General features: G+C 33.1%; 1 protein-coding gene across 1 annotated transcript in view; it reads right to left on the bottom strand.

Moving 5' to 3' along the window:
• Positions 1 to 2,129: 2,129 nt before the first annotated feature.
• SEMA3A (sema domain, immunoglobulin domain (Ig), short basic domain, secreted, (semaphorin) 3A) overlaps positions 2,130 to 27,981 on the bottom strand; it is a 186,413-nt gene continuing 160,561 nt past the window's right edge. The window contains exons 13-17 of the mRNA XM_004676886.2: positions 27,009 to 27,050; positions 22,581 to 22,738; positions 19,010 to 19,077; positions 4,838 to 4,980; positions 2,130 to 3,128 (exon numbers count right to left, since the gene is read on the bottom strand). Coding sequence (XP_004676943.1) covers positions 2,673 to 3,128; positions 4,838 to 4,980; positions 19,010 to 19,077; positions 22,581 to 22,738; positions 27,009 to 27,050 — 867 coding nt within the window. The 3' untranslated portion in view covers positions 2,130 to 2,672. The remainder of the gene's footprint in view (positions 3,129 to 4,837; positions 4,981 to 19,009; positions 19,078 to 22,580; positions 22,739 to 27,008; positions 27,051 to 27,981) is intronic.

The following is a 27,981-nucleotide window of genomic DNA, read 5'->3' as shown; positions in this document are numbered from 1 at the left end:
CCTCTTCTTTTCAAAAGTATTTACATCTCTTTGCCTAATGTGTAGGTAGCAAAAATATTAAACACATACCATTGAAAATCACTAAATAATACAGAAAAAGTAGCATTAAGTGTGCATTTACATGCATTTATGTTTTACATTTGATTTCAATTAGGCCATGATTTGTCTGTTGTGATGTAACTTTTTCCTACTCTAAGATGACCATCGTAATTTGCTTAACATCATACCCAGTCTCTTAATAATGTTTCAACTTTGTGTACATGCATATGCCAATGTGTATCATAATTAAATTAAATGGGAGGTTATTTTCATGTAAACTGCTCCCTTCTCAATACACATTGGCAGGTTCTGTGTGAATAGAAATTATTTATCTGCAAGTTATATCTACAATTTTCTCTGAAAATGTAGATGTGCTGGTTTAAGAAGACATGCCAGTGGATTTGTTTGTTTTCATTTATTTTAATTAAAGTTCAGACTTTCTATTGTTGCTTCATATTGCTAAACAAAATGCATACACTTATTGGAAGGTATCCTTGAAGTTATAATATCGATCTCTTTAAGACCTTTATGTTTGAGGACTGATAAGAAATAACATACTTCTGTTATTGCAAGTAAGTTTGTTCCAGCTGCAAATTTAGAATGAAATGCAGCAATGAAATTTAGTAGAGTTAATATATTCTATGAAAAGAAAGGTGTGGACTTATTTTTGGAGCATTCTATACTTGAATTTACATGTTAGACATTGTTTTCCTCCATAGGAGTGTGTCCTTAAAATAATCTAACATCTCAATTTCTAAATGAGAATGTACTTCTAAAAGTAACACCACACTAATCAATGGCACCTAAAATTGAGTATAGAGTATTTTTAGGTTTTCATTTGAAATGAGTGTCAACAAATTGTATATTCAAAGTAATCATTAAAACAGAAACATGGGTTTCCATCTGTGAAATATTTCAACTGATAGTTATTTTAAAACTTCACTCTACTGAGGTGAGAAATTAATATCAAATTAATTAGAATTCAGAGACAGCTAGAGTTAGACTTTCAATGCTGCTTTATTAATTAGCAGTAAAATGTTTCTTTGCATTTTTTGTGCATGAGGAAGGATTTTTGAAAAGGTGATTTCAGAGCAACAGAAACTGTACTGTAATGTTGAAGATCTTAAGTATCATGGAGTCAATGATTCTCGAGGAATCATCTTAGGACGGGGAAGAGTGAAGCCTTTAATGAATGTTTATAATATTTGAATAACTGTTGCAAGAGCCAATGTTTTACATGTGTTAAATGTGTAGAAAAATCACTCCTGTTGACATGAGAAGAATCATATGTTCTTTAATAAGAGAGATAATTGTCTTAAACAAGGTGAATAAGAGGCAGCTAATATATATGTAAACAAAGTTGGCAAATTTGCTTTTAAGAAGTATTAAAAGCATGTTAGAAGTATGTAATGCTAGAAGTATCACTGATCTTTCTCTTTTAAAAAAAAAAGGTGAAACAAATGTTATTTCTAATGGAATCATGAGAGTTTTATGTCTCAAATATGCATTGATTAAAGAAGCACAGAATAAAGAGACATTTTCTACTGATACTATTAAAACAATGCTTATTATATTCATGAAATATGCAGTTCTCTTTCACTTCAGTGACCCATTAGGTACAATAAAATACATTTAACAAATCAATTTGTTTCTTCCCTTTTTATTCTGGTTAAATGCTCTGTTTCTCTAAAAAATTATGCAGATTAAAATTAATTTATATAATGCTTAAAGGGGAATTGCTACTAGTTTGAATTCCTCAGAGTAATGAAGCTTAATTTATATCCAGGTTTGAGGAATTAATTGTTAATAATGTATGTGTGTTTCTAGGACAATATTGGCTACCCTTCCTGCTGAACTGAAAAGAAAATGTTAAAAAAAAAAAGCAGCACACAATTGGAATTTTAAAACAAAAACTATATAGCACAATAATTGTAAGACAAAAACCTACTCTAGCTTAGAAAAGAGCTAATTTTTTACTGCATATTTGTCATGGTACATTTAAATTATAGTTTTAATAAAATACATCTTTAGATCAAAGCGGAAAGAAGACATCAGTAGTAGATCAGTGTATTCCATTTTTTTTTCCCGGATGATGGATGGTTTATGCTTTTTATATTTCCACAGACCATTTCATTCAGTATCATTTTACTCCTCCAGTACATATAAACATGAGTGCTGGTAGACAAAAACGTATCCTTGAACATATCCAACCACATTTTGGAATAACCATCAGCTTAGTAAATCCATGCAGTTTAATTCAAACTTTTAGTTCAATAAAATGGCTTTGCTGATGTAGTTTTCTTCTTTAGATGGCAATATGGCAGGTGACATTTTAATTTCTCAGGCAAAGAATAAAGTGAAACCTATACAATGAAATCTCATAGGAAACATCAAGTCTGCTGAAGTGAACACTTAAAGTTCACCTGACCTCTCTTAGGTGTTGGTATTAGGAAGAAAGCCTGTTAGATTAATTACTCATGGACTTAATTTATAATTGGCGGGACTCAGTTGCATTTCCCACCATTGTAAACATCCACATAATGCCATGAAAAAAGTTCATGTATATTGCATTTTTTTCCAGTTATTGTCTAGGCAAGTTTCCTCTTGTTTGAGGTTTCTAGAGGTAATGCAGCTCAGACACTCCTGGGTGCCCTCTCAAATTCGTGGGTCCTCCTATTTCTACCTTTCTTGTTTTCCTGTAAATGCTTCCATTTGTTACTGTTCCCTTGGGTGTGTCCCGGCCTTTGCCGACGCTGTTTTCGGTCCCTTTTCCAAACTTGTTCACAGAACTCATCCATTGTGTTCAAGTTGGGGTGGTTGATGAGCTGCATGAAGTCTCTGTACCAGACCTTCTGGCTAGGGGTCATGCTGTTGGCTATTTCTTTGGTCTTCGAGCCATCTCCATCATCATCTTTATGAAGAAGTTCTTCCAAGTGCTCTGTGTCAATGACTTCCAGGGTCACTTTAAGAAGTGTTTGCATGAATCCGTGCTCCACAGCATGACAGAGGTAATTACCTGAATCCTTGCGCTGGAGACTGCGCAGTAGAAGGCCTTGTTCTGTCCTGATGATATGCTCGTCCACTCTGATCTATCAGAAGAAAGTAAGGTAGTAAAAATATACATATTTTAAAAGTATGTAAGTTCTGAACTCCATCTCTGAAAAATTTAGCTTATATGTGGAGGCACATTTGAATAGTGGATAAAATGTTTAGTTTAAGAGAAATGACAGTATTTTCTACCAGGGGAACAAGCTATAATCCCAGTTAGTGGTTTTTAAGATGCATTGAAAATATCAGTAGCCTAATATCTTAATAGAAGGTCTTATTACAATAATTGAAAATCTTCAGGGTAGTGGGAGGAAAGGAAAAATATAGACTTTATTTTGAACGAAGATATATAAATAAAGGCAAAAAGTAACATGAAATATTGGAATTGGAAATACAGAACCATGATATTAGGAAACAATGCATCATAAGAATGAACTTTGAAATGTAACATCAGAAATATAAGATTTGAAAAAAGAAAATGAAATTACCATCGAACAGAATCATGGATTACATGCTTCATAGATATTTATTCAATTTTCTAGGTTACTATAACACACATATGAAGATAGGTTCTAGAGTAGATCTAATCTCAGTTATTTTGAATATACTTTACAACAGAGATCTCAGAAAGCCTAAGATGATAACACATAAAATCAATCTTGACACTTGTATAATGTGATATGATACATAAAGACTGTTTCAAATGTTAAAATAGATAATGGATAGTGAGAAAGTTTTAAACTTTATATTCAGATTTTGTTGATAAAACAGTCTGCACATAATAATACATTTTACAAATCACCTACATAGTCTGTGATTATATAGGTATTTATGTGATTGATATTTAATGCTTTTAAAGTTTTTTTTTTTTTTAAAGATTTATTTATTTGTGCATACAGAACTGGGGTACAGGCCAGAGGCTCAAGGGCGGTCAGAGGCTTCACCAGAGACAGAATGGGGATCAGAACAGGCAGATCAATGAAGTACACTGCTGAGGAGAGCAGCAGGCAGGTCAGGAGAAGTCTGCCACACCATGTGGTCACCTCCGGGGCAGGCGGGAATTGAACTCAGGGGGAAGCGGCTTTAGATTTTCAGTGCTGTGCTTTAACCCGCTGTGCCACCAGGGAGGGCCAATGCTTTTAAAGTTTTAAAGGCTGAAATACTTGCTGAGATTTCTGTGTACATTTTTAAAGAATTTACAGAACAATGGATTAATTGAGAATGAAGATCTGTCTGATGCTACAAGCATGAAGTTCATATATCAGAGTTCAAACAGAGACCTCAGCTCCTTCGTCAAAAATCTCTGACTTCCTTCCCCAAGCCTTCCCTCCCTATTTGAGGAGTAAAATAATGGAGAAAGAAGAACACATTTGGATAGCAGAATTAATTGTACAGAAGTTAAAATTAGTAGAAGAATTTGATTTTTTTCCCCGTTTGTACACAAGTGTGGATAACATAATTGCTTTGTAGATAACTACGGGGGGTGGGGTGGTGTTGGGGGAAGTCTAAAATATATTCCTAATAGCTGCTGAAACAAAAGTCTTACCAGTTCACTTTCGTTCCTCCAAATTCTATAGTTCAAAGACTGTCATCTAATTAGCCTTCAATGAACACTTGTTCAATGACTGAACTATTGCTGGGTTTGGAAAAAGATACAGATATATAGTGCTTTCTTCCCCCCCGTAAGTCAACCTTGCTGGAATCACATATTAGTATGTTAGACACGATCCCATCAATTTCACTCTGATACCTCTTCTTTTCGCTCTTCATTTCGCCTCTGAAATTGCCAGTAGACCAGGGCTCGCTGTGACTTTGGACTGCATTCCAGGAACGTGCTGCTGTTTTCTACTCCATAGATGATTCTTTCCTCAAGGCTGTGGCCATGGTGATTATCTGGACAGTGATGAGGAATTAAAACAAGAAAATGTTTTTATTTGGAAACTCAGGAGATAAATTTGTTGCCAAGTTGGAAGTCTTTTGCAAATTGATTGAGGATGGCAGAAATGTCAAGGATGTAAAGTTTCAGAGACTAAATGCTAACCTATATAGATTAATTATTTTGGTATGGGATATATAAAGTGTATGTGGAGATTTGTCTACCAGAAAATAGCATTATATTAACAAAATCAGTCATGTGTGCAATAGAACTATATATGTTTATAGGCCATGATATTACTCGCCAAGAATCTATTTTTATTGTAAAATGCCATGTTCTGACTAATGGGGTCAGTTCATATTATACTCTAACAAAAAATTTATTTTACTGAACTTTCAGAAATAAGAATATGTTTCTGAGAAGTTATTTTGCCTCTTTGTGTTTGTTTTTATCTACAAAATTCATCAACCAATAATATTTATTCAATTATTTCAGGAAATTTATACTCCCCAAATCATCCACAGGTTTGTTTTGTAGATCAATGGGTGTGAAATGTTTGGGATGGCTCAGAAGAAAGACTCATAATTATAATGCAATGTGGTTTCAATTGTTCTTACTTTCAAATGACACATCTTTTATTATTTTCAAGAATTAGGCTACAGAATATGGCAAGAATATATAATAAAATGCAGCAATAAGAAAATCTGTTTCCTGATTTAGTTTCTATTATTTTACCCTTCATGTAACCTCCATCAATGTGGTAAATGAAACACAGTTAAGATCAAAAGCACGACACAGGGAGTCTAGGTAAAACTCATTTAGAGAAAAACTCCTTATTAGCTTGTTTAATCCTGTTTCCATTATGACATCCTGTACAATCTGGAACTCATTAAATTAATTTAGAAAATAATAAATATATTTTCACATGTGTACAGGGCTGACAGTGCAGACAGATGAAAATTTTTTTCTTTGTCCTTCAAATTCAGCTAGACTTCTAATTTAAAAAATGTTTTCCCCCTATTTTTTGGCATCGTTCTGACAGTTTTACTCTTGTTATAATCAAGTAAATACTTTTTTCTGTCATAGACAATCTGATTTGTGCTTACTAGGGTTAAACCTTTCTGAAACCCTACTTCCAGCCAGTTTCCAACCCGGCTTCTGTCCATCATCTCTTATTCTCATCCGGCCCATGGCTGACTTTCTGCCTGTTTTTGCTATCTTCAGAGATGTCAACTTCAGTGATTTTTCCTTGTTGTTCTAGGTGCTGAAACAAAACTCTCCTAATATTGAGAAACAACTTCTTTCTTCAGAAGAAATAGGGAAAAAAAACACAGGAAGAGCCTAAACTGTAAAGAAGCAATAATTAACTGATTCCAAGTTACATTTTGTTCATATTAGAGATTCATATATTTGTGACTCAATTATCTACAGTAAATGTGGCAATGGTCATCTTTTTTTCTCAAAGATATTATCATAACATCTTTTTCATTGACTAGATAAAATACATTTTGCTGTGCTCATTGAAAGCACATCTGCTTTCCCCGACCAGAGATGAACTGACTCTGTGCTCCACAGAGGCTGGAAAATCTTTTGTGATTCAGGAGCTGCTATAAATTTTAATCAGAAAGCCTGTTACAAAGTTCAGTACAGTTTTACTCTGAATGCATATTTTCTGACAACTGCTGTGAAGTTTAAGCTGTCATAATTTAGAAATTCTTTCCCTTGAAGTATTATTTAGCCTTAAAGAAGAAAATCCAAAATAAACAACAAGAATGAAACCTGAGGACATGCTAAAAGTGAGACAAGTCTGTCTAGAAGAATACATATTGCATGAACCTGCTTATTTGAGGTCTCTAGAACAACTGAATTTCTAGATTCAGAAAGTAGAATGGTGATTGCCAGGGGCTAGAGGAGAGAAGTGGAGAATTATCAATCAACAGAGTAACATTTCAGTTATGCAGAAATCTGTTTAAATATCTTATTGTGCTCTTGTAAACTGTTAAGAGGGTGGAGCTCATGTAAATGTTACCCTCTCCAATTAAATAAAACAAGTTATAAAATTTTTAACTAAAAATAGAAAGCCTTTTACTTTTAGGGAGAGACTATTCATTCAATCCCTATCTACTAATGAATCATATAATAGATGAGAGTACAATAGAACATTATCCACTAGATTTACAAACAAAAAATATGCTGATCCATCAGCAATTTATGGCTCACACTATTCATTTAGGCCTACATTTCTCATGTAGGCATTTACAATAATAACTGATATGTCTCAGTGATTATGGAAGTAAAGCTATAAGCTATTTTTTTCACATATTGAAGTCTTAAAACTCTTCAATACATTAGTTTATACACAGCTAATAATAGTAACATAACGTCAAGAATATAAAAAAGAGAGCTTACTATAATGTAATATTAATGGGTACATTTAAATAATTATTAAGTGGTCTCTAATCACTCTCTGACTCATAGAGGTAAGTTTGTGTTAACCTTGTTGTTAAGGAAGACCTGTTTAGCTTCTTTTTCTCTTCAAACTCTACTCTGGTGATGGCAAACACTTGTCAGTGTAATGTATAATTTCACTTCATGTTATATGCTTTTTAGTACTTCAAAACATTTAATTTTATGCTAATACCATGTTATTTTAATTATAATGGCATGTGCCTTTTTGGTGTCATAACTGAGACCTTTTAAATAGATGCCAATAATATAATACGAATGATAAAGGACTAATCATAAAGTTATACAAAGAGTGGATGAAACTCAACGAATATGAAGTGAATGACCCTATCAAAAAACGGGCAGATGAGCTACAAAGACACTTCTCCAAAAAGGAAATGCAGATGGCAAAAAGGCATATGAAAAAATATTCAGTATCACTTGTAATAAGGGAAGTGCAGATCAAAACTACAATGAGATACCACCTCACACCTCACACCAGTAAGAATGGCACATATTAAAAAAAAAGCAACAATAAATGTTGGCGAGGGTATGGAGAAAAGGAACTCTTCCACAATGCTGGTGGAAGTGCAAACTGGTGCAACCACTATGAAAAGCTGTGTGGAGGTTTCCCAAACTGTAAAAATGGAGCTTCCCAACCTTCTTGTGTGGTATATACATGCATACATACATATATACATACATATGTATGTATATGTATGTGTGTATATGTATATATATGTGTATACATGTGTGTGTGTGTTATGTGGTGTATATACAACACACCACACCTACACCCATATACCCACACACCCACCCCCACACAATGGAATATTACTTAGCAATCAAAATAGATAAGCTCATTCCATGTACAGCAACAGGGGTAGAACTGGAAAAAATCATGCTTAATGAAATAAGCCAGAAAGAAAAAGAAAAATACCACATGGCTTCACTCATAGCAGGAGTGTAAGTGATCAGTGGGTGGGGGGAGGGGAAATAGATATATATAGAGAGATTGTAATAAAGTAAAAAAGAACATCAACTAACAACTATAAACCAAAGACATTGTATGTGGGAGAAGAGGGGAACAAGATCAAAACTGGGGTGGGAAGAGCACATGGGACTATGGCAATGGCACATGGGTGCAGTGGTGGTGGGAAGTCCATGGAGATTACAACTGAGATGAAAAAAAAAATGTACAAAATGAAGAATAATGTAAAAAAATATATTTATATAAAAAGATGCCAATAAGTATTTTAGTATAATAATTAAAAGGGACAAAAATATCCATTTGTTTTTCTGACTGTCCTACCATAACTGAGAAAATTTTGTACAAAAAAGGAGACAGTAGAGGCTTCATTAGCAGTCCCATAGCAGTGTGTTTCTCTCTTTTTCTCCCCTTTCTCCTCTTCCCATTCCAATCTCTGAGTCTCTCTTCCTCTTGATGCTTGCTTTAAAAACAAAACAAACCGCAACAATATTTTGCTTCTTTTATCCTTACTTAGAGTCTCAATTTTTCTTTCAGATGTCATATTATATTATTTAATAAAATGTTCCTGAAAAGAAATAATAGCATAATAAAAATGATACTTATATAGTATAAGCTCATATTAACCAATATAAACCAAATGTTTAACTGAGAACACTGTTAATTAAAGATTTCCTGAAGGTTATGTAATATTGCATTCCAGATAATATAATTTAAAGATTCTCCCTGGATTAAACTAATTGATCTGAGAGTAGTTTACATGAAACTTGTGTTAATCACATGAGGTAACAGATTTTGTTGAATTGTGTTTGTTGGGGTCTCTCTGATCTATGTTAAAGGAGCCTACAGGCAAGGCTCCATGGAGTTGCTCAATGTATTTATATGACAATATTGTTTAGTATGGTTTTCACTGAGTTACACAGTTTTTTCTTCATGCCCAAATGTTGGGATAGGTTTCTTGCTAGACTTAGTTTCCAGGAATTTTTTGGATTCATTTGAATAATTAATTTTTCTTTTGTCTCATCCGTCGATCATATCAACTCCTGTAAATTGTTTAACAACAACATTGGAGAAATTTGTCTTGCCTTAATAATTTTGCAAACATTTTCTTGTACCCTGCCTGGCTTTGTTCTCTGTTCAAACCCTGCTTTGCCTATGTGACATTATTCTTGTTTTTATCTCACACTTGTAAGATAAAAGAAATCTGCTCCCTTACACTGCATTTAAAAGCTGAAATCTCATATACCTTTATCATCCTCAAGATACAGACATCACAATTACATAAAATAAATTATTAAAAGTCTATCCAATAAAAAAATTCACAGGGTTTGTGTCTGTGAGTATAACAAAGTTATTGATTAAATCTAAACTTGTTAAGTTTTATAATGTTACAAAGATTGATCTGAGATACATTGGAAAAAGAGAATGAATAATCAAGTATACATTAAAAAAAAGACCTCCAAAGATGGACTCAGAAGAGAAAAAGATTTGAGAGATACTATGGATATGTTGTCAAATCTCTAGCATCTTCTCTGTAAAGAACATTCATCCAATGAGTAATCTTGTATATTTGCAAAAAGAAAGAAATCTAACAAATTCTAAAACAAGCAACTATTTGGAATGCAAGCATTTGCCATAAAAAATACCTCTATGCAAGAAAGGTATAGATGTTAAGTCTGCATAATAAAGCTTCATTGATTAAAAAATATGAATAATTAAAGCAAAATATTGAACATATAAAACACTTAATTAAAAATATAATGTTTGATTCATTAATTAAAAATATAATGTTTGATTTTATTTTCATTCCTATTTAAATAAAAAACTTCTAGGGAAATAGTGTCTATTGTGTTACTAAACTTGCTCCAAATAAAATGTTTTGCCTATCAAGTCCAATGATTTGTCTTTCTTAGCAAAACTTAGGTATATTTGTCAGTATACAGGCTTATGTTTGAAATAATTGATCCTGAGTAGAGTTTTGCAGTTTTTCTCAAATTTATAAAATATGTTGTAATTGTTTGACTTGTTTATTAAACAAAATAACATCAGTAATAAAAAAACACACTATCAACTTTTCCTTTTTGAGTTTAATTCCCATAATGGGGATTTATGGTGATTATGGCTTCAACCCCCAAATGCCTTAGCTGAACTGATACACTTGTGCTTCCTCTTCTATAGATCCTATATTTTCCTACTCCTGCAGCTGCACATATTTGCTTCATCCTGCAAATTGTATGAATGAATACCATCCACTTTTCTAGACTTATAGTGTTCAGGTTATTGAGGTGCTTCAATGGTTTATGTATTAATGATAGCAAACTATGGAATATATGATTTGCAAATATTTTCTCCCAGAGGGTCTTGTGATGCTCAACAGTTTCCTAATTTTGTTAGAGATTTTTTTTTCTTCTATATCTTATGCTTTGGGGATCATATTTAAGAATCCATTGTTAAATCCAAGGCCATACACATTTGTCCTTTTGTTTTCTTCTAAAAATATATATATTTTTAGTTATTATAATTAGGTAAATGGTATATTTTAAATTAGTTTTTGTATATGGTGAGAGTTAAGGGTCTATTTTATTCTTGCTATGCAGAAATCCAGCTCTTCCAGCATCATTTGTTCATGAGAATATTCTTAGAAAATTGACTGGACTAGCATGCTTGTGAATATCAATTGACTATCAATGTGTGAGTTTAAAAGAAAATTGAGAGTATAAAATTATGTTAAAAGCATCAAACAATGTTTGAATAACGCAATGTTACAATATGTTTCAGCTGTTAATGACAAGAAATAATGTTTTTAAGGAAGCAATCTTCAATTAATCATTTCCTCTTTTAGTGGTATAATTTATGGAAATGAAATGAGGCTAATAAACCAGAAAGAATGGGAGGAAAGAAAGAAGTTAAATAAATTGCTTCCTTTTGTAACAACAAAAAGTCATGATATCCATCATTTGGCTAGAAATATCACGTTGCTAAAGGGCTTATTTAGTATTTGATTCTCTTCCAATATTGCAGAAACAGAAGGCATCCCCTTTCAGCTTTCCATTTATTTAATTGTCCATTTTAACCCCATAAATGTCTCCCTAAATTGAAATGTTAATAACGGAAGACTCTCAGGAAATTTGATGTCACAACGGAAAACAGAGATGGCAAATGTAGTGAACCATGTATTTACTTAACTATTTGATCACTGCTACCAAATTTTTCACTTTAGAAAAAAATGTTTATCACTTTTATGTTTTCCACATTTAGTTTGTTGAAAAGTTTAGTCTGTTATATTCATAAACAATGAATACAAAAGTAAAATAATGGTGGTGGAATTAAAGTTTGAAAATTATTTAAAATAACTAAGCAAATACAATGAGTTGTTGAGCTCCATGAATAGAAATCTAAATCCAGCTGTACTTTAATATTCTATATTTTAATTTTTTTTCGATAATATTTTGCATTTCACGTGATACAGAATCTAACGTCATACAAGGGGGAAGAACACTGATGCTCAGGGGACTGGCTCTTTCTCCCCAACCTGACTTATGTGCAGCCACCCTGGGTAGGTCCTAGTGCACTAGCAGCCAGGCTTTGCAAGCAGAAAATACTGGGAACTGAATGCTGAGCTTTGGCGTATGGAAGGCAAGTGGGTTGTAGGGGATCTTATTTGCTCTCGCTTTGACTTGTAGCCAGGAATTTGGGGGTGGACTTGAGGGGAGCTGCATGAAGAAGACATGTAGAGATACATGGATGAAAGAGGTGGGAAGCCTCTCCTTGACAGCAACAACAGTGGCCATTATCTTAATTTGTACTTTCATTTCACTCCTTTTATCACAAACCTGCCTGACCCTTGGCATGATGCTCCCCAGTAAAAAATCTCAGACTTCTGGCAAGCTTTTAGGCCTAAGCAACCCCACTTCTGGCCAATCCAGTTTGACTAGGCATTAGCTAATTATAGGATGGTGTTTTTTGGGAAATGTTACTAGGAATATCCTCTCCTCTTTTCCCTCTGCAGACACACTAATTCTATTACAGATCTCTCACACTAAAAGACATGCTTCTTTTGTGAGTAGATGGCTGGATCCCTTTTTAGGGTTTGGCACCCCTGAGAACCTTTGGGTCCTGCGCAGGTGGTTATATCTTGGTGCTTTGGTACTCTCCTCTCACTTATGGAGACACATTCTACATCAAAAGAAGACAAGGAAATGTTGCCTATCAACACTTGCTGATATAGAAACCTAGATAAATACTTCTTAAGTATTAATATCATTACTTAGATTTTCCTTTCCGGACTGATAGACTCTTCTCTAAAATACAACAGGTTCTTTATCAATAGAAAGACTCTAATTTGAATTTAAAGATATATAATAGTTCTTTTAGTAGGAGTAACTAAAAAGGTTTATCATGTATGAGTTAGTATCTCTTGGAAGACATAAAATACTTAAAAAACAAACAAACAAAATAAAGATAAAAAAGTTCATTTGTCCTTAACATTCATATCTATTTTGGACCTGACTATTAGGACAGCAAAAACTGAAATAATAATCTCATATAATGGGCCTCCCCAGTGATTAAAGGGGTTAAGTCTCAGCACTGTAAAGTTATGTGTAGCTGCTGCAGCACAATTTCGATCTTTGGCCAGGGAGCTGACCCACATGCTGCAGCAGACCTCTCCTGTCTTACCTGCTGTTCTCCTCAGCAGTGTATTTTAGTGAACTGCCTGTCCTGCTCCCCACTCTGCCTCAAGTGAATCCTCTTCCCATCTCCCCACCTTTGCCTATACTTCAGTTCTTGTATGCATAAATAAAACTTAAAAAAAAATTCTCACATATTAAGCGTACTTGAAACAAATTCTACACTATCGACTAATCTATATCTCTATATATATGTCACTACCGACTAATATATATATATATCTCGACTAAACTATATGTTTGCTTATTTTATCAATATACTTTACATTGTTTCTCCATTGTTTTTGTATGAGGCTCATATCAACTAGTTTCACATAACACTTTTTTTTTCATGCCTGCATCTAGACATATAGCATAGGTTTGTATTAAAGAGCACAACCTTAATACATCTATTTATTAGTTAATATAATGAAAGCTTAGAAAAACTAAACTTACAATTCATCAACCTGCTTAAAATATGTAAATTTTAAACTCTTTTGTTCTATGTCCGAAGTTGAGAACTCTGTCATGGATGGTGGAAATAGTTATCAACTACAATACAGCATTAGATTTTTATAGTTCAAGTAGTCTTGAATCTTCCTTCAACCCCTAGCTACCTGTAGATATCTGCTGAAAATACCAGTAGGCAGATGGAGGACTAAGCAAAGAACATATATGCATACTCATCTAATTATTACAAAGGATAATCACTAGTATATTTTCAAAAATGCTCTGTTAATTTAAATATAATGATAAAATTGATACATCATGATTAACTATGAGGCCATTGTCTATTAATATATTTTTTCAAGATTTATTTATTTATGCATAGAGAACTGGGTTACAGGTCAGAGGTGTGGGGGCAATGAGAGGCTTTACCAGAGACAGAGTAGGGAGCAGAACAGGCAGATCAATGAGGTGCACTGCTGAGGAGAGCAGTGGGCAGGCCAGGAGAGAACTGCCGGCCATGTGGGTCACTTCCCTGGCCGGGGATTGAACTCTCACTGAGGCGGTGTGGCTAGCTTACAGTGCTGTGCCCAAACCTGTTATGCCACCATGGAGGGCAGTGTCTATTAATATTTTAAACTGTGTTTAACATCCCAAGATGCCAGAAGCTTTAACACTTCTTGAAATCAATTACTTAAGAAGCAACACCAACTTAAGGTACTTACTCATACTGATTTAGTTGATATTGAATATTTGATTTTCATTTTCATAATATTATGGCAAATGAGTTACCATAGGAAGTGTATATCATCCACATGCCAGAGTAAAATTACCATGAAATTTTTATATTTAAAAAATCCACCTACATACTTGAAATAGTGAATCCATTAAAGCAATACATCATGAATTCACTTATTCAGGATGCTTGTACATATTTTAGTACATATAATCCAAATAACTAGATAATTTCTCTAAAATAACATTGTGATGATAATCTCCAGAGACAATACGTACATAAGGAGTTTATAAAAATTTTCAAAAAATTGTCATAATTTCACCCTTGGATGTATTTTCTCTACATTTTTAACATATCTGATACTGACATATTTTATAATTGCTCTTGTCCTAAGTTGAAGTTGCCTTCTTTCATAAGTAATTTGTTCTCCTCTCAGTTAAGGGAGACCCCACTAACCTGATACCCCCTAAATTAAAGTGTCTGTCTGAGCTTTCGGTTGACCCTTCTGGTGTGATTTCAGAAAGTCAACTTTCATGTGCTCACTTTATGGTGCAAAGAGGTTTTTTTCATCCCTTTCCATCATTCATGTTATGGTTGAAACAGAAAAACTTCCTTGCTGTCTTCTGCTTGGGAGTTTATTTCTCTTTGCACTCATACTGAATCATACAGTGTATTAGTTTAATTCTAAGATCATCTATTTGATTGCCCATTTTAGGCAGTTTTTCTTTCTTAGCAGTAAATAATTGTGCTTTTTATATTCAGTAACATTTCAGACTTGATAAAATTTGGTACAGTTTATTAGAGATTTTTTATGATTGACATCATGATTATCAATTAAGTATTCAGGTTTTCCTTGGGGCTAACTGCTCAGTTTTAGTTAGATTTTCCATAAGTATAGAAAAAAAAAACGAAAGCACAGCAATACCAGATTAGTATTCCTACTAACTATTAAGTTAGTATCATCTTTAGAATAAAAAGATGATACTGCCTAAGATATTAATGAAATTTTGGTATGTTTTTTGATGCCAGTGAAGACATAAATTGTTATTTGTGGAGATAACTAAGAAGACTGAATTCTGTGGATATTATCTGTGGGATGCTGAATGAAATGCAAAGCTGTAGAACAGACAAGAGAACTATTAACAAATAAAGCCAATGATTGCATTAAACTACAAGCTAAAACATAAAATATCTCAAAGATTCAAAAATCTAAGACGATGTTATATTTTGAAAAATGTTGCAACTTATGGTGTAGAGTTTCCCCTCTGGACATGTAGGTCATAACTCATTTTCCTTAGTAAAGAAAGGGGAATGGGAGTTAGTTTTAAGATAAATTGACTCCGTCGCTCATGTTCATGAATGCAGCCAGACAAGTTCCGATCTTGTGCACAACACTTATTTTAGGGAAAGGAACATATTGAAAATAATCTGAGCTTTTCTCCTTAGCACACCAGATGAGGTGTGAGTGGGGAGACAAGAGGACCTGCCAGTACATCTGTATTTAGGGCTTAGACTAAAGTTCCCTAGGTGAAGGGCCACCAGTGAGGGACGAAAGCATGTTGGGTCAAGGGGAAGTGGGCCTGGATGTTTCTGTTTCACCCAGGCCAGTTCACAACTAGTGCTGCCTTTATACCAGAGGGAGCAGGGCATGGGGTGAGTGCTAAAGATATTATGGGGAGTGGAAGTTTTTCCACCTTAATTCTCAGTTATTTTATACAGTCCTTCTATGAAAACCTCAGGATATGTAAAATATAGAGTGTTACTGACTATGTTTACCATTACAGCTGGAACTGATCATCCTGAAGTGTATAATTTGGCTATGAGTTGTTTAGCAGCTTTCTGTGAAAACATCTCATATCTTTACATGTTTCCATATGAGCACATATATTTTATTTGATGTGAGACGTGACATTAGCAAGGCAACATATGTGAATTAGCAGTGCTGGGCTCTGGATTTTTGCCCATTTTTACTTCCAAATATGGACATTTCTTATTCCAAGATAATTAGTAATACCTAATGGTAAGACTTGCCTGACCATCTGAAAATCACTGATTTCGTTTTAACCTTGATTGCATTCAATGGTATATATTTTCTGTATTTGCAGCTAGCTTGCAGTGATGTGTCCTAATCTGCTGTGCCACCAGGGAGGGCCCTATTTTCTGTATTTGTTCAATTAGTAATACAAACAGACAAGGAATAAAAGACCTTCAAAAACAAATATTTCCTTTCTGCAGAACTTTTTACACTATTGTGCCATTTCCTCTCATATATCACAAGTATCTACTCCAAATTATTTATACATGCACTCATATACACACAGACTCAATAACAGTGAGCCTCAGAAGTTTTCTTTCCTCTCTGTATCTATAACTAGTCAAAAAATTAGATGAGAAAATGGATGCACATTCATTTTACTTCCCATAGTTAAACAATTCTATATTCCCAATTTTTAAAAACTTTTTCTCAACTTTATCAAAATACATTTTAAATATCAGAAGTGCTCTCCAAAGTACTTTTAATAGGCAACAACATTTATTAAATTTTCACAGTCTTACTGTAAAAAAATATGATGTTGGCTAGCATTCCTGTATTGTAGACATACACTCATAACTTCAGCCCATATTGTTAAAACAAAGATAAGTATCACTAAATTTATAAAGATATAAGAACTCTCTAATAATCTTCAAAATAAAACATAATATTTTATACATATTGCTTTGTAACATTTATTTATTAGTTAATTGGTTGACAATTTTGGCCTTCCATTTCTGAATGTGATTGTGTTAATAATAACACATGACAAGTAATTTCACACTAACCTACATGTTTTAGATCAAACCACTGAAAATAGGCTATTTAAAAAGTTAAGGAGGGTGTGTCAATAATGCACTATAACTGATAAAAAACTATATAGTCTTAGTACATGCTCCAGTTTGTGATTTTTTTTTATGAGAAAATAACAACAGGAAAGTTTTTGAGAGAAAATTCTACAAGCAAAATGAATCCAAAACATGATCCAAATTTTGGCTGTCTTCTGGTATTGGCATTCCCAAACAACCCTGAAAGCCTTCAAGATTCAGATACCAGGGCCCTCCCTGGTGGCACAGGAGTTAAAGCACAGCACTGTGAAGCTATCCACAGCTACTGCAGTATGAGTTAGATACTTCGCCAGGGATGTGACCCATGCAGCAAATCTTTCCTGACCTGCCCACTGTTCTCCTCAGCTGTGTATTTCGGTAGATATACCTGTTCTGCTCCCCACTCTGTCCCTGGTGAATTCTCTCAGCCTCTGCATCTCTGGTCTGTACCTCAGTTCTTGTATACATAAAGAAATAAATATTTGGAAAGAAGAAAAAGATACCAGCACAGGAGGGATCTGATTTTCAGAAATAAAGATATCTGGGGCCCTCGTTGGTGCCATAACAGATTAAAGTGCAGCACTATGAAGCTACCCCAGCCATTTTGGCAGAGTTCAGTCTCAGGCCAGGGAGGTGACTCACATGGTACAGCAGACCTCTCCTGTTTCGCCCTCTGCTCAGTAGACCTGCTTGTTCTGCTCCCCACTCTGTTTCTGCTCAGTAGATCTGCTTGTTCTGCTCCCCACTCTGTCTCTGGTGAATTCTCTCATTGCCCCTAAACCTCTGGCATGTACCCCAGTTCTGTATGCATAAATAAATAAATCTTTATAAAAAGTATCTATTTCAGAAATAATACTAAGCTTTGAAAGTCTTGTGCTATTTGTGCCGTGTTTTATAACATTTACGAAATATCAATATTCTACACAGAAAGTTAGTAGTTCAGATTTAAATTAACTGGTAAAAAGACTAGACCTTCTTTAAGATTGTAAAAGCACCCAAAAAGTGAATAGCAAAATATGTTATATTACATGTAAAGTATTTACAGTTTATACTTAGCTTTTACTAATTTTTCACTTTTAAATTATGTTTATTGAGGCAATGCTGATTTACAGGACCGTATATCTATAGTTTCACCGCTCTACAAACCTATGTTATCTTATCACACCCATCACAAAAACACCAATAATCCTCCACCATTGCACTACGAACAGTTCCTCAGTAGTGATGTTATTGATACATTTCCCCAGCAGAGGGAGGCATAGCCTCATTATAGTTCATGTAAACTGATGAAGTGGTAGGGGACTGAACTGTACCACAATTTTACTGAGTTTTAAATCAAAATTTCAGTATTAACTAAGCAACCTAACATTACATTTTACCTAATATCTTTCAGGTGGCATAAAATGAACTTTCTTCAAAATCTCTAGTTAAGAGAATATCCTACTAGTAAATCAGTATGAAGACATTTGAATTACCATCGATTTGATTATCTATTTGATGCCTTAGTTCTATATCATCAATATGTTAATGAAAAACTTCCATGCCTTAATTTCAGTACGTACTTCTTTCACTAATATACTTAAATGCATGTTATTGTTGCTCACTTCACGTAGGTTGCTATGAGACACGACTATGTTGCTATGTTCTTGACTTCATGTTCCTATAACAAAATTGAGCTTTACATCTATTATGTTCAAAATCTTGAATTTATCATAGCTGTAATAATAAAACACATTACAATGTTTTATGCTCCTTAGAATTTTCTTCGTTCTAGTTTACGCTTCAGTTGAATTTCCTTCAGTGTTGTGGGAGACATACCACCCCTGTGTGCATGTATATGGATATGCATTACTGCTTTTCTCACATGGAACGCAGGTTGAAAGATGAAGCAAGTTGTAACTTACCGTGGTGTTGTAAGTCTGAACAGTGAGTCAGTGGGTCACCATTTCTGATATCTTGTCGTCTTGTACGTCTAAAACAAGTACATTTAAATGATATTATCATCATTTGTCATAATAATTATGAGCAATCAAAAACAAAACAAAATAATACATGAAGTTATAGGACGATATGATAAAAAGATTAACATTTGACTAAAATATTTTAAACACAGTTCATCATAACTGTAAGAGCAGTCTCCAAGATGAACAAAATGAGCAACAGTATACAAAGGTACTAACAATGTGTTAAAATATTTTCAAGTAGCCACAATAGAGATACCATGTTTGTTTCTTTTTTAATTTGTTTTACTTTTGTTTTCGCTACTCTACATCAATAATCAATAAGAATCGAACACAGAGAAACTCTAAAATTCTTAAAATCTTCCATTTTGAGGAAAAAAAAACAATATAAAGAATAACAGTCCATTTCCAAAGTAACCAGACCATTTTTCCTGATCACTGATAATGATGTAAGATTAAATGTTAAAATTCAGACAATTTCTTTTTCGCTTCATACTTACGCATAATGTCTTTAGTAGACTTTACTTAAGTTTAAAAGGATTAAGACTATGAGTTCTACTTTTAAGTTAGGTTTACTTTTATTTTTTGATTGCATATTACATTTTACACAATGTTTCATTTATGATCACATGATTGTAATAGCAGACCAACTTACCTATGGTGTGAATAAAAGGGAAAAAGCAACACTAAATGTTGAGGAAGAAGACATCCTTTTGTCAGAGGTAAATGAAAGGGAGAAGATGACAAACTTACCTTTAAGAAAAGAGTCAAATTTGTTTATAAAAGGCAAATTTAATTTCCCCTACATTCTACTGTTCAGATCATGTTAGCTGCTGTAAATTCTGTGTGTCTACTCTATACTTTGCTAGTGGCTTGTCTGGGAAGGAGTCGGTGGGCTTTTAGTGTCGTGCAAAAGATTGTCCTTTGACGTCTATCAAAATAGAGTTTAACTATATGTAAGAGACTAGAAGATTGCGACACTCATACAGTTCTTGTCTGCACTTATTTTAATCAGCACTGGCTTGTTGCATAGTAAGTTACCATTTCTGAAAAGAGCGCTCACAAAGGACATAGGGTTTGCAAATATGGAATTTGTTACTGTATTCATAAATTTAGGAGTCCCAAGTATTTATAGATTTCTATTTGTAGAATTGGTGAGACTATCAAACAGATGTTGCACATTTCAAAATTGAGCCAACAAGGGAACTTGTGAAACACGAACCACAAAGCATTTGGGGAGGCATTTTTTACTGCCATTTAAGCTTTCAAAAAATCCCATCACAAAAAAATATATAAATTCTGGGAATCCTAAACATTCTCTCAAAGACACATGAAATTGGATTAAGTAAAATCTGCACAGCACACCAAAATGTATCAATGATCATTCTTTTAATCTTGGATTGCAGATATGCAATAAACACATTTCACATACAGGATAATATACAACTTTTAAAAATGTTATAGATGTAGTAATGATCTTATTTTTATCAGCTTTCTTATTGGTGAAATTTTAAAATCAAATGAATCATTAGTAAATTAAGAAGTGTTAATACTTTCATCTGGAATGTAAACAAACTCATTTTTAGTCCAAATATGGCTTTCACATTTTTTGAGTAACCATAACAGTTCCCTAGAGATAAGGGATTTTAAGAACCATAAAATTCTCATAATAATTTAAGTTTGTCCCCATAGGCGCTGCATACTACAGTTTATTGCGCTATCAATGGTCTCTTTAACCAATAACTCATCTTCATACTAAGTTTTTACTTCAAATTTAAATTTCCAACAAAACTGATTGATAAACGAAAAGAACACATACATGCTATTGAATTGAGTTTTGAGGACTTAAGGAAATGACTTTAAATTAATATTTTACATTGAATATAATATCAACAAGGCACTGTGTTTTAATCCCTATAACTGATTTAAGCTATAGAGGACCCAACACAACAGTCAACATTAAAGCAAGTATATAGTGAAAAGATTAAGTAGACATTTCTTTTCCCTAATATTTTTTACACTTAAAACTACCCTAATGTTATAAAACACAGTTTAAGACAAAATATTTTACAACTTGTGGATGCATCAAGGATTTCCTCAAATATAACTGCATCTCTTGAATATATTAATGATTGCCTATTTATAATATAATCAGTCTCCTTTACAGTAACTCAGTTATGTATCATCAAAACATACTATTTAAGCTTTCAATAAATGCCATCATAAAAATATATAACTTTTAGGTATATGTTAGTATTCTTTAAAAGTGGTAACTTTTAGTCACGCTTGTCCAAAAAAATATTTTTAACAATTATTAGAATACACCAAAATGCTTGTATAATATATATAGATTGATGTACTTTTTATTACAGTGTTCTTTCTATATAGTTCAAATTCAAACACTAAGAATGCCAAATTATATTATGATAGTACAGTGAAATTTATATTTGGGGGGACAAATATATATTTTATGTCAAATAAAGATGTAGTTTGATGCTAGTTAATCAACATTTATGTGTTTTAAATACAAAGTTGATACAAATTTACATACTTCTAGTTATACAATAAACATGGTAATCAATGCGAAACACAGTGACTATCATTCACAACACTATATTGAATATTTGAAAGTTATTAAGAAAGAAACCCTTTAAAGTTCTCATCATAGGAAGATATTGTCACTATGTATGTTGAAGAATGTTAAGTAGATTTATTGTATATATTTTGTAATATATGCAAAGCTTGATTTATTATGTTGCATCCTAAAAGTAATACAATATTAGATGACACTTACACCTCAATATTAAAAAAATTAACAGATAAAAATGTTATCTTCAAACTTAGAAAAAAATTTTGGCTTTTTATGTTTGGGTTCTTAAGTAAATTCTAAGATACTCAAGGCAAGCCACTTCGAGATTTTTCCATTCACTTAGGGACATAAACTGCTATATTAAAATTTCAAACCAGGATAGAATGTTGCTGGTTAGAAAAAGAGCGCAATATATATATGTGTGTGTGTGTGCGTGTGTGCGTGTACGTGTGTATAAAATATCTATTTATGAATACATACCTATCCCTATATGTTTATGAATATATTTATATTTATAAATATCTACATTTATATAAATACACAATAATGACTTAGTACTGGGTCAAAAAGCACAAGGTCCTGCTTGGCTTCTAGTCATGATTTCTCCTGAGGCTTAGGCCCTTCATTTTCCTGTTGGGTTAAAATAAAATTTCATAATTTCTGACTGTAAACATTCAAGGGAATTAATAGTTTTTTCAAATTTGCCGCAGTAATTTCTTAAAATTATATGCTCCCTTACACCTAATATCCAATTGCCTACAACACATTTTTGCGATTATTTTGACCATTGTCAAGGATGGAGAGAAACCCTGCTAAACCACGTTTCCTTCTTCAGAATGAGAAGAAATACCTACAGGAAGAGAGCTGTTTCCAAAATGGAATCAAGTGAGATAAATTTATATTTATTCCTAATACTCCTCCTACCTCTTGGCAGTAGGAAAGTAACGTGAGCAGGATGAGCCGTCCCAGGCGCAGTAGGGGTCTCTGGCCAGACAACACTCTGCGCAGGCTTTACCGTAGACATCGCAACGGTGCAGCGGAAGCTGGGCAACCCCCGCGCTGGAACCAATGTACAACTGTTGCTGTGGAAAGAGATTACCTTTATGACAATGATCTTGTTTTCAAAACCCCTTTTCTTTAAAGTTAGTTATATATCTATGGCCTTAAAAAGAAAAAGAAAAAAAATCCCCCCTTCAAAACTAGATAATATGGCCTTTTAAAATTGAAGAAGAGTGCCCCCTGGTGTCTCAACGGGTTCAAGCCCAGCACTATGAAGCTAGCTGCAGAGGTTTCAGCATGAGTTCAATCCTAGGCCAGGGAAGTGACCCACATGGCTCAGCAGACCTCTCCTGACCAGCCTGCTCTCTGAGCAGTGTGCTTCCACTATCTGCCTGTTCAACTCCCTACTTTGTCTCAGGTGAACCCTCTCACTACACTTGTACCGCAGTTCTGCATGCATAAATAAATACATCTTTAAAGAAAAATAAAACTGAGGAAGATTAAAATAGAAATATTTGATGGAAACAGGTTTATTTCATAACTATAAAGCCAGGGAAGATAAAGACAGTGAGACCCTGATGAATGTAAGGCTCAGGCCTTTAGTTTTTTGTTCTAGTTATTTTGTTTTATTTCTGGTTATATTTTTTCATTAACTAGGTCAACTATATTGCCATGCATTCTAATTAGTTTTGAGTCAGGGATCATTTGTTTTTGATTCGCTGTCACTCTATTAATGGCCTGTGATGTATTTGCTCACTTGTGAGACGAGGAAGGACAAAGATGTGGTGCTTGCAGTTTTTAGACGTTTTGAACACCAAGAATTCTCTTGGTTTTGCACTATCTCCAGGAAGATTATTTTAAACAAAATTACTAAATTGCTTCTTACTTGAAAGATCATCAAAGATGGAAGTCAAGTGACTCTTGCAGTTGCATTTGACTTAACAAAAAGTTGAGGTGTTATAGAAAAGTGCTGTGCTGGGTACAGAGGTCAATATACACTCCTTTCTGTCCCAAATTAACTCTCTGTGTGATCATGAGCTGTTCATCTAGTTTTCTAAGAAATAATTTCTTTATTCATAAAATGAGCATGTTAAGCTGGATCTCTAAAGTATACTTCCAGATAAAACTCTAAATGTCCTTATCCTCAATAAATGTGGACTACCAAATGAGACAGAATATGGAAAAATTAAAAAAAAAAAACTCTAGGAGCCACTAGTTCCAGTTTTCAATTAAAAAAATGTCTTAATAATGTCAAGCTAATGTAATATAACAGCTGCAAATCTATGCAACACATAGTAAAATGCCTTTGAAATTAAATTTTATTCATTTTACTGAAATTAACATAAATCAAATAAAAGTATTAAATATATATTAGTGCACATGGGAAAGACCAAGTGTACTTATTTCCTCCATTATATACATGAGAAATAAAATACATAGAAGTCCGTATCAGAATCATGGCATGCTCTTTTAATATTACTAATTATCTAACTTTAAGCAATGAACATAATAATAAACTTTTGTGTTTCCAAAAGACTTACAAAGATGAACTATATATATATATATATATAAATATATGAACTATATATATTTATGAATTTTATATATATATAAAATTCAAATTGAATGAAGATTGAAGTAACTTAGAATCTAAAGAAATTACTAAGGTTACAAGGAGTAGTTATGTAAAGAAATTTCTGAGCTGAAACTAGCAAACTTATATCTTAATATAAAAATAGGAAATCAAGGAGGTAAAAGTAACACAATAAAGACTAAATCATTATGGAAGCAATACTCCTGATAAATATTCATTACTCCATTTCACTAAATGGAGAATATTTATAGTACATAATATATAATATAATTCATACTAACTAGTAGATGTTACTAGGCTTAATATTTCACTATGTCCATCTTTTATTATATTGAAATATGTTATAAATCATGGTAAACTAAGAGTGATAATTAAAGTCTTTCAGGAGGAAAAGTGAAATAGTGTTAAGATTTTTGTTGAGAAAACTGGATTGATCTGTAATTTTCAAGCATCTATAAATGCTGTGATAGCCATAGACCGTTGTTTAGGAAGAAATGACTAAGTGTTAACTAAGTAAAGGAACATCTTTTTGTTCCCTCTAATGCTTTAATTCTTTCTTCCAATGGTAACTCTTTTTTTTTTTTTTAAATAAACTCAGATATATTGAGGGTAAACAATTTCAATATGATGAAAATGAAACAAATATCCAATATTTAAATAATTAAATTACTCAGAATGGGGTAGCAATATCCAAAAGTATGGACATCCATATATTGTGGTTGTAATCATTTAAAAAAGTTACTGATGAACTTGATAATTCCTCATCAAAATGCTTCTACCTTTGGCCAAACAAGTAAGCACAATGCATACTTAAAGACTTTTAAGAATATGATCCCGTAATAATGGAGTTGTTATCTAAATAACAATATCTAAATCTGCCACCTGGAGAAAAACAAAAATAGCGTTGGGGAAGAACAGAAACCAAACATAAGGTAGCTGAAATAATTATATCGAAAACCCAAAGTGATTAAAAAAATGCCAAAAAATAAATACAATTCCATGTCTAGTTGTCATTTTACAATCATTCATTTACTTTTTACAAAATACAATTGCATTATAGTGTAGCACATGGGAGGCTGGAGGCACCGTTGAGCATAATCCAGTCACTAGTAAGCAACCTGATGTGTTTTTTCTGCCCAATTTAACATCACCACAGGCTTTCTCACTATCCTTTTTAACAAGTTTCGGGTCACAGGCAGGAGATGAGACTATTTATCCAGAAAATTAGTTGCTTGTTCCTCTTGAAACTACTGCCTCATTTAAAAATTTTCCATGAGCATGAATGAAAGTGAGTCACATCTGAATAAAATCAACCTCCAGTAACAGAAAATGAAGGATAGGGACATTTCTCCTGTGGTATTTTAAAATGAAAACTGTTTTTATTTGTTGGTACAATGTTTTGACATTATAGGTAATTCACAAGGCAGCATTTTTTTTTATAAAAGAAAGATCTCACAAAACTAATATAATTAATAACTAATATGGTTAAGATAGGCAATGAAGCCTACCCGAAAATAAATAATTAAAAATATCATTACAGGAAAGAATATTCCAGTCTAGCTTCCATCCTGGAAATCCCCAGATTTCCTTGCCAACAACTGACAATTTTTAGATTACAAGAACAGGTGAACACATAGTTATGAGGTATAAGATAACAGTATCAGGTCAATAATAACTGCATTGAGTTTCTCTAAATATCTTGGAGATTATCAATCTATTTTGATATGTATGTTGGAAAGCGTACACACTAAGTTTTTCTGGCCCTGGAGAATATATAGTCAAACAGGAATAGAGTAGTCAAATGTTTCTCAAATCTAATAACTTTGTACGTAAGTTTCTACTACAGTGTGTGAGGGATTGCCTTCTCTATTTTGGCGTTTTTTGCTAGGCTATTTAATAATTTCAACACAGCATTTAAGCCTTTTTTGCTGTTGTTGTTTTTTCAGTAATTACCACTAATACTACATATACTAAACCTTAAAACACTACATAGAAGGGCTAGATAATATTTATGGAGCAACGATAATTTGTTAGAAGTTACAGATATATTTGTTTGCATATGACATTTGATATTTACAAGTGATTCATGTTTCTTAAGTGTTTTGCCAAAGCATCCATTCAAGGTGAATGGAAAGGCTATTACCACACTGCCTTGAAACTTTGAATTCATATAGGGTTTAATAACTTATTATTTGGCATTGACCATTTTGCTGTTTTCCTTTCATATTTAGCCAAACTAAATGTTTCCTCTAGCATACAACACTATTGAAAGAGTAAAATTAACATTTTTCTTCAAACATAATCTGGTGTATAATTTTATGAGCCTATAAAATGTATTTTGTTTATATCCTTAAATTATAAACCTGAAGTACCCATCAATATTGTTTTTAGAAGATAGAAACATGGTTATGCAGATAAAAATAACTATTGAGCAAATATATTTCTGTTAACCAACAAAAATGCTGCAAGTAAGAACTACATTAGATAATGATCCAAGAAGCATGTTCAGTTGGTTCAATTTTCATGTTTTTGCCCAATTTCATGTTCAATTTATGAAATTGGGCATAAACATGGGAGTAGCGACACTTTAGTTTTCATTTCACTAATTTATTTGAAGAGTAGCCTTTTTTTTCTTGTTTATTTTTGAAAAATTTGCAAATAAGCATATTAAAATTCATGGTTCAATAAATATATTTATCTTTTTGCCATATAAAACTTTCAAAATATAGAATATGGATTAAAATACATAAATATAGTACCTGTTTAGTGGAAAGTTCCATTGCTGAAATAATAGTTGGTTCCTAAAGAAGAAAATGAAAAAATGAAATGCTTGGCCACTTTACTAAAGTCAGTTATTGATTAACATTAATTCATTAATCAAGAAAAGTTTTTAGAGTGATAACTTCATTACCCACAAGACAAGTGAAATAAATTTTACAGGCAAAATGTCAAGTTTATGCTCATGGTAAGAGTGCTGATGTCCTCTTGCCAATGATCTTCAAGAACATATAAATAGTGATCATATTGTGTTCATTGCTCACTGCAACAAATCAGTCAAAAGGTCTATTCACTAAGACAGTATGAGAAAGAACTTATACATGTCAGACTTGAGTTAGTTACTTGGGGAGGTTCAAGGTAGTGAGATTTTGCTCTGCATTGAAAGCTGTCATAAAAGCAAAGTGATACTTAAATCTTCACAAACTTATTAAGAAGGAAGAAGAACAGAATGAGGCTAGAGCAGTGATAAATAAACATACATATTTATCATGTGTCATGTGAGTTCCCCTACCCAACCTAAAAGTGGAGTCGAGCAAACCCTTATCTGCAGGTAGGGAGCAGTAGTGAGGAAATAAGTTTTGAGAAGGAGGAAAAGTCAATAAAATATGTGTCATAGAAATCACCACTGAGAGAAAAATCTGTGGATAGCAGATAAGGACTCTCAAAATTGTCCACTGAGTTTTGTATCAAGAAAAATATTGATTCAATGTATTATTCACTGGATACCCACAGAGGTACTTACTCTCCCACACCCTTAGCTTGCTCTTGCACTTTTGCCTACTACCAGAGAAGTTCTGGTGTAGAAAGTAAAACACATTACAAGTGGGAATTAAAGTTGAGGCTGGTAGGATGTGAGCAGTGGCAGAAAAGGCCACACTTATGTCTTCTTATTTGTTTGTTCCTGCCACACCCACAGACACAGACAGGAAAACACACACACACACACACACACAC

The sequence above is a fragment of the Condylura cristata genome, unplaced genomic scaffold (assembly GCF_000260355.1).
Source record: "Condylura cristata isolate star-nosed mole 26May11 unplaced genomic scaffold, ConCri1.0 scaffold00005, whole genome shotgun sequence".
Lineage (NCBI taxonomy): Eukaryota > Metazoa > Chordata > Mammalia > Eulipotyphla > Talpidae > Condylura > Condylura cristata.
Note: the sequence above shows the minus strand (reverse complement) of the source record. Positions and strands in the feature narration are given on the sequence as shown.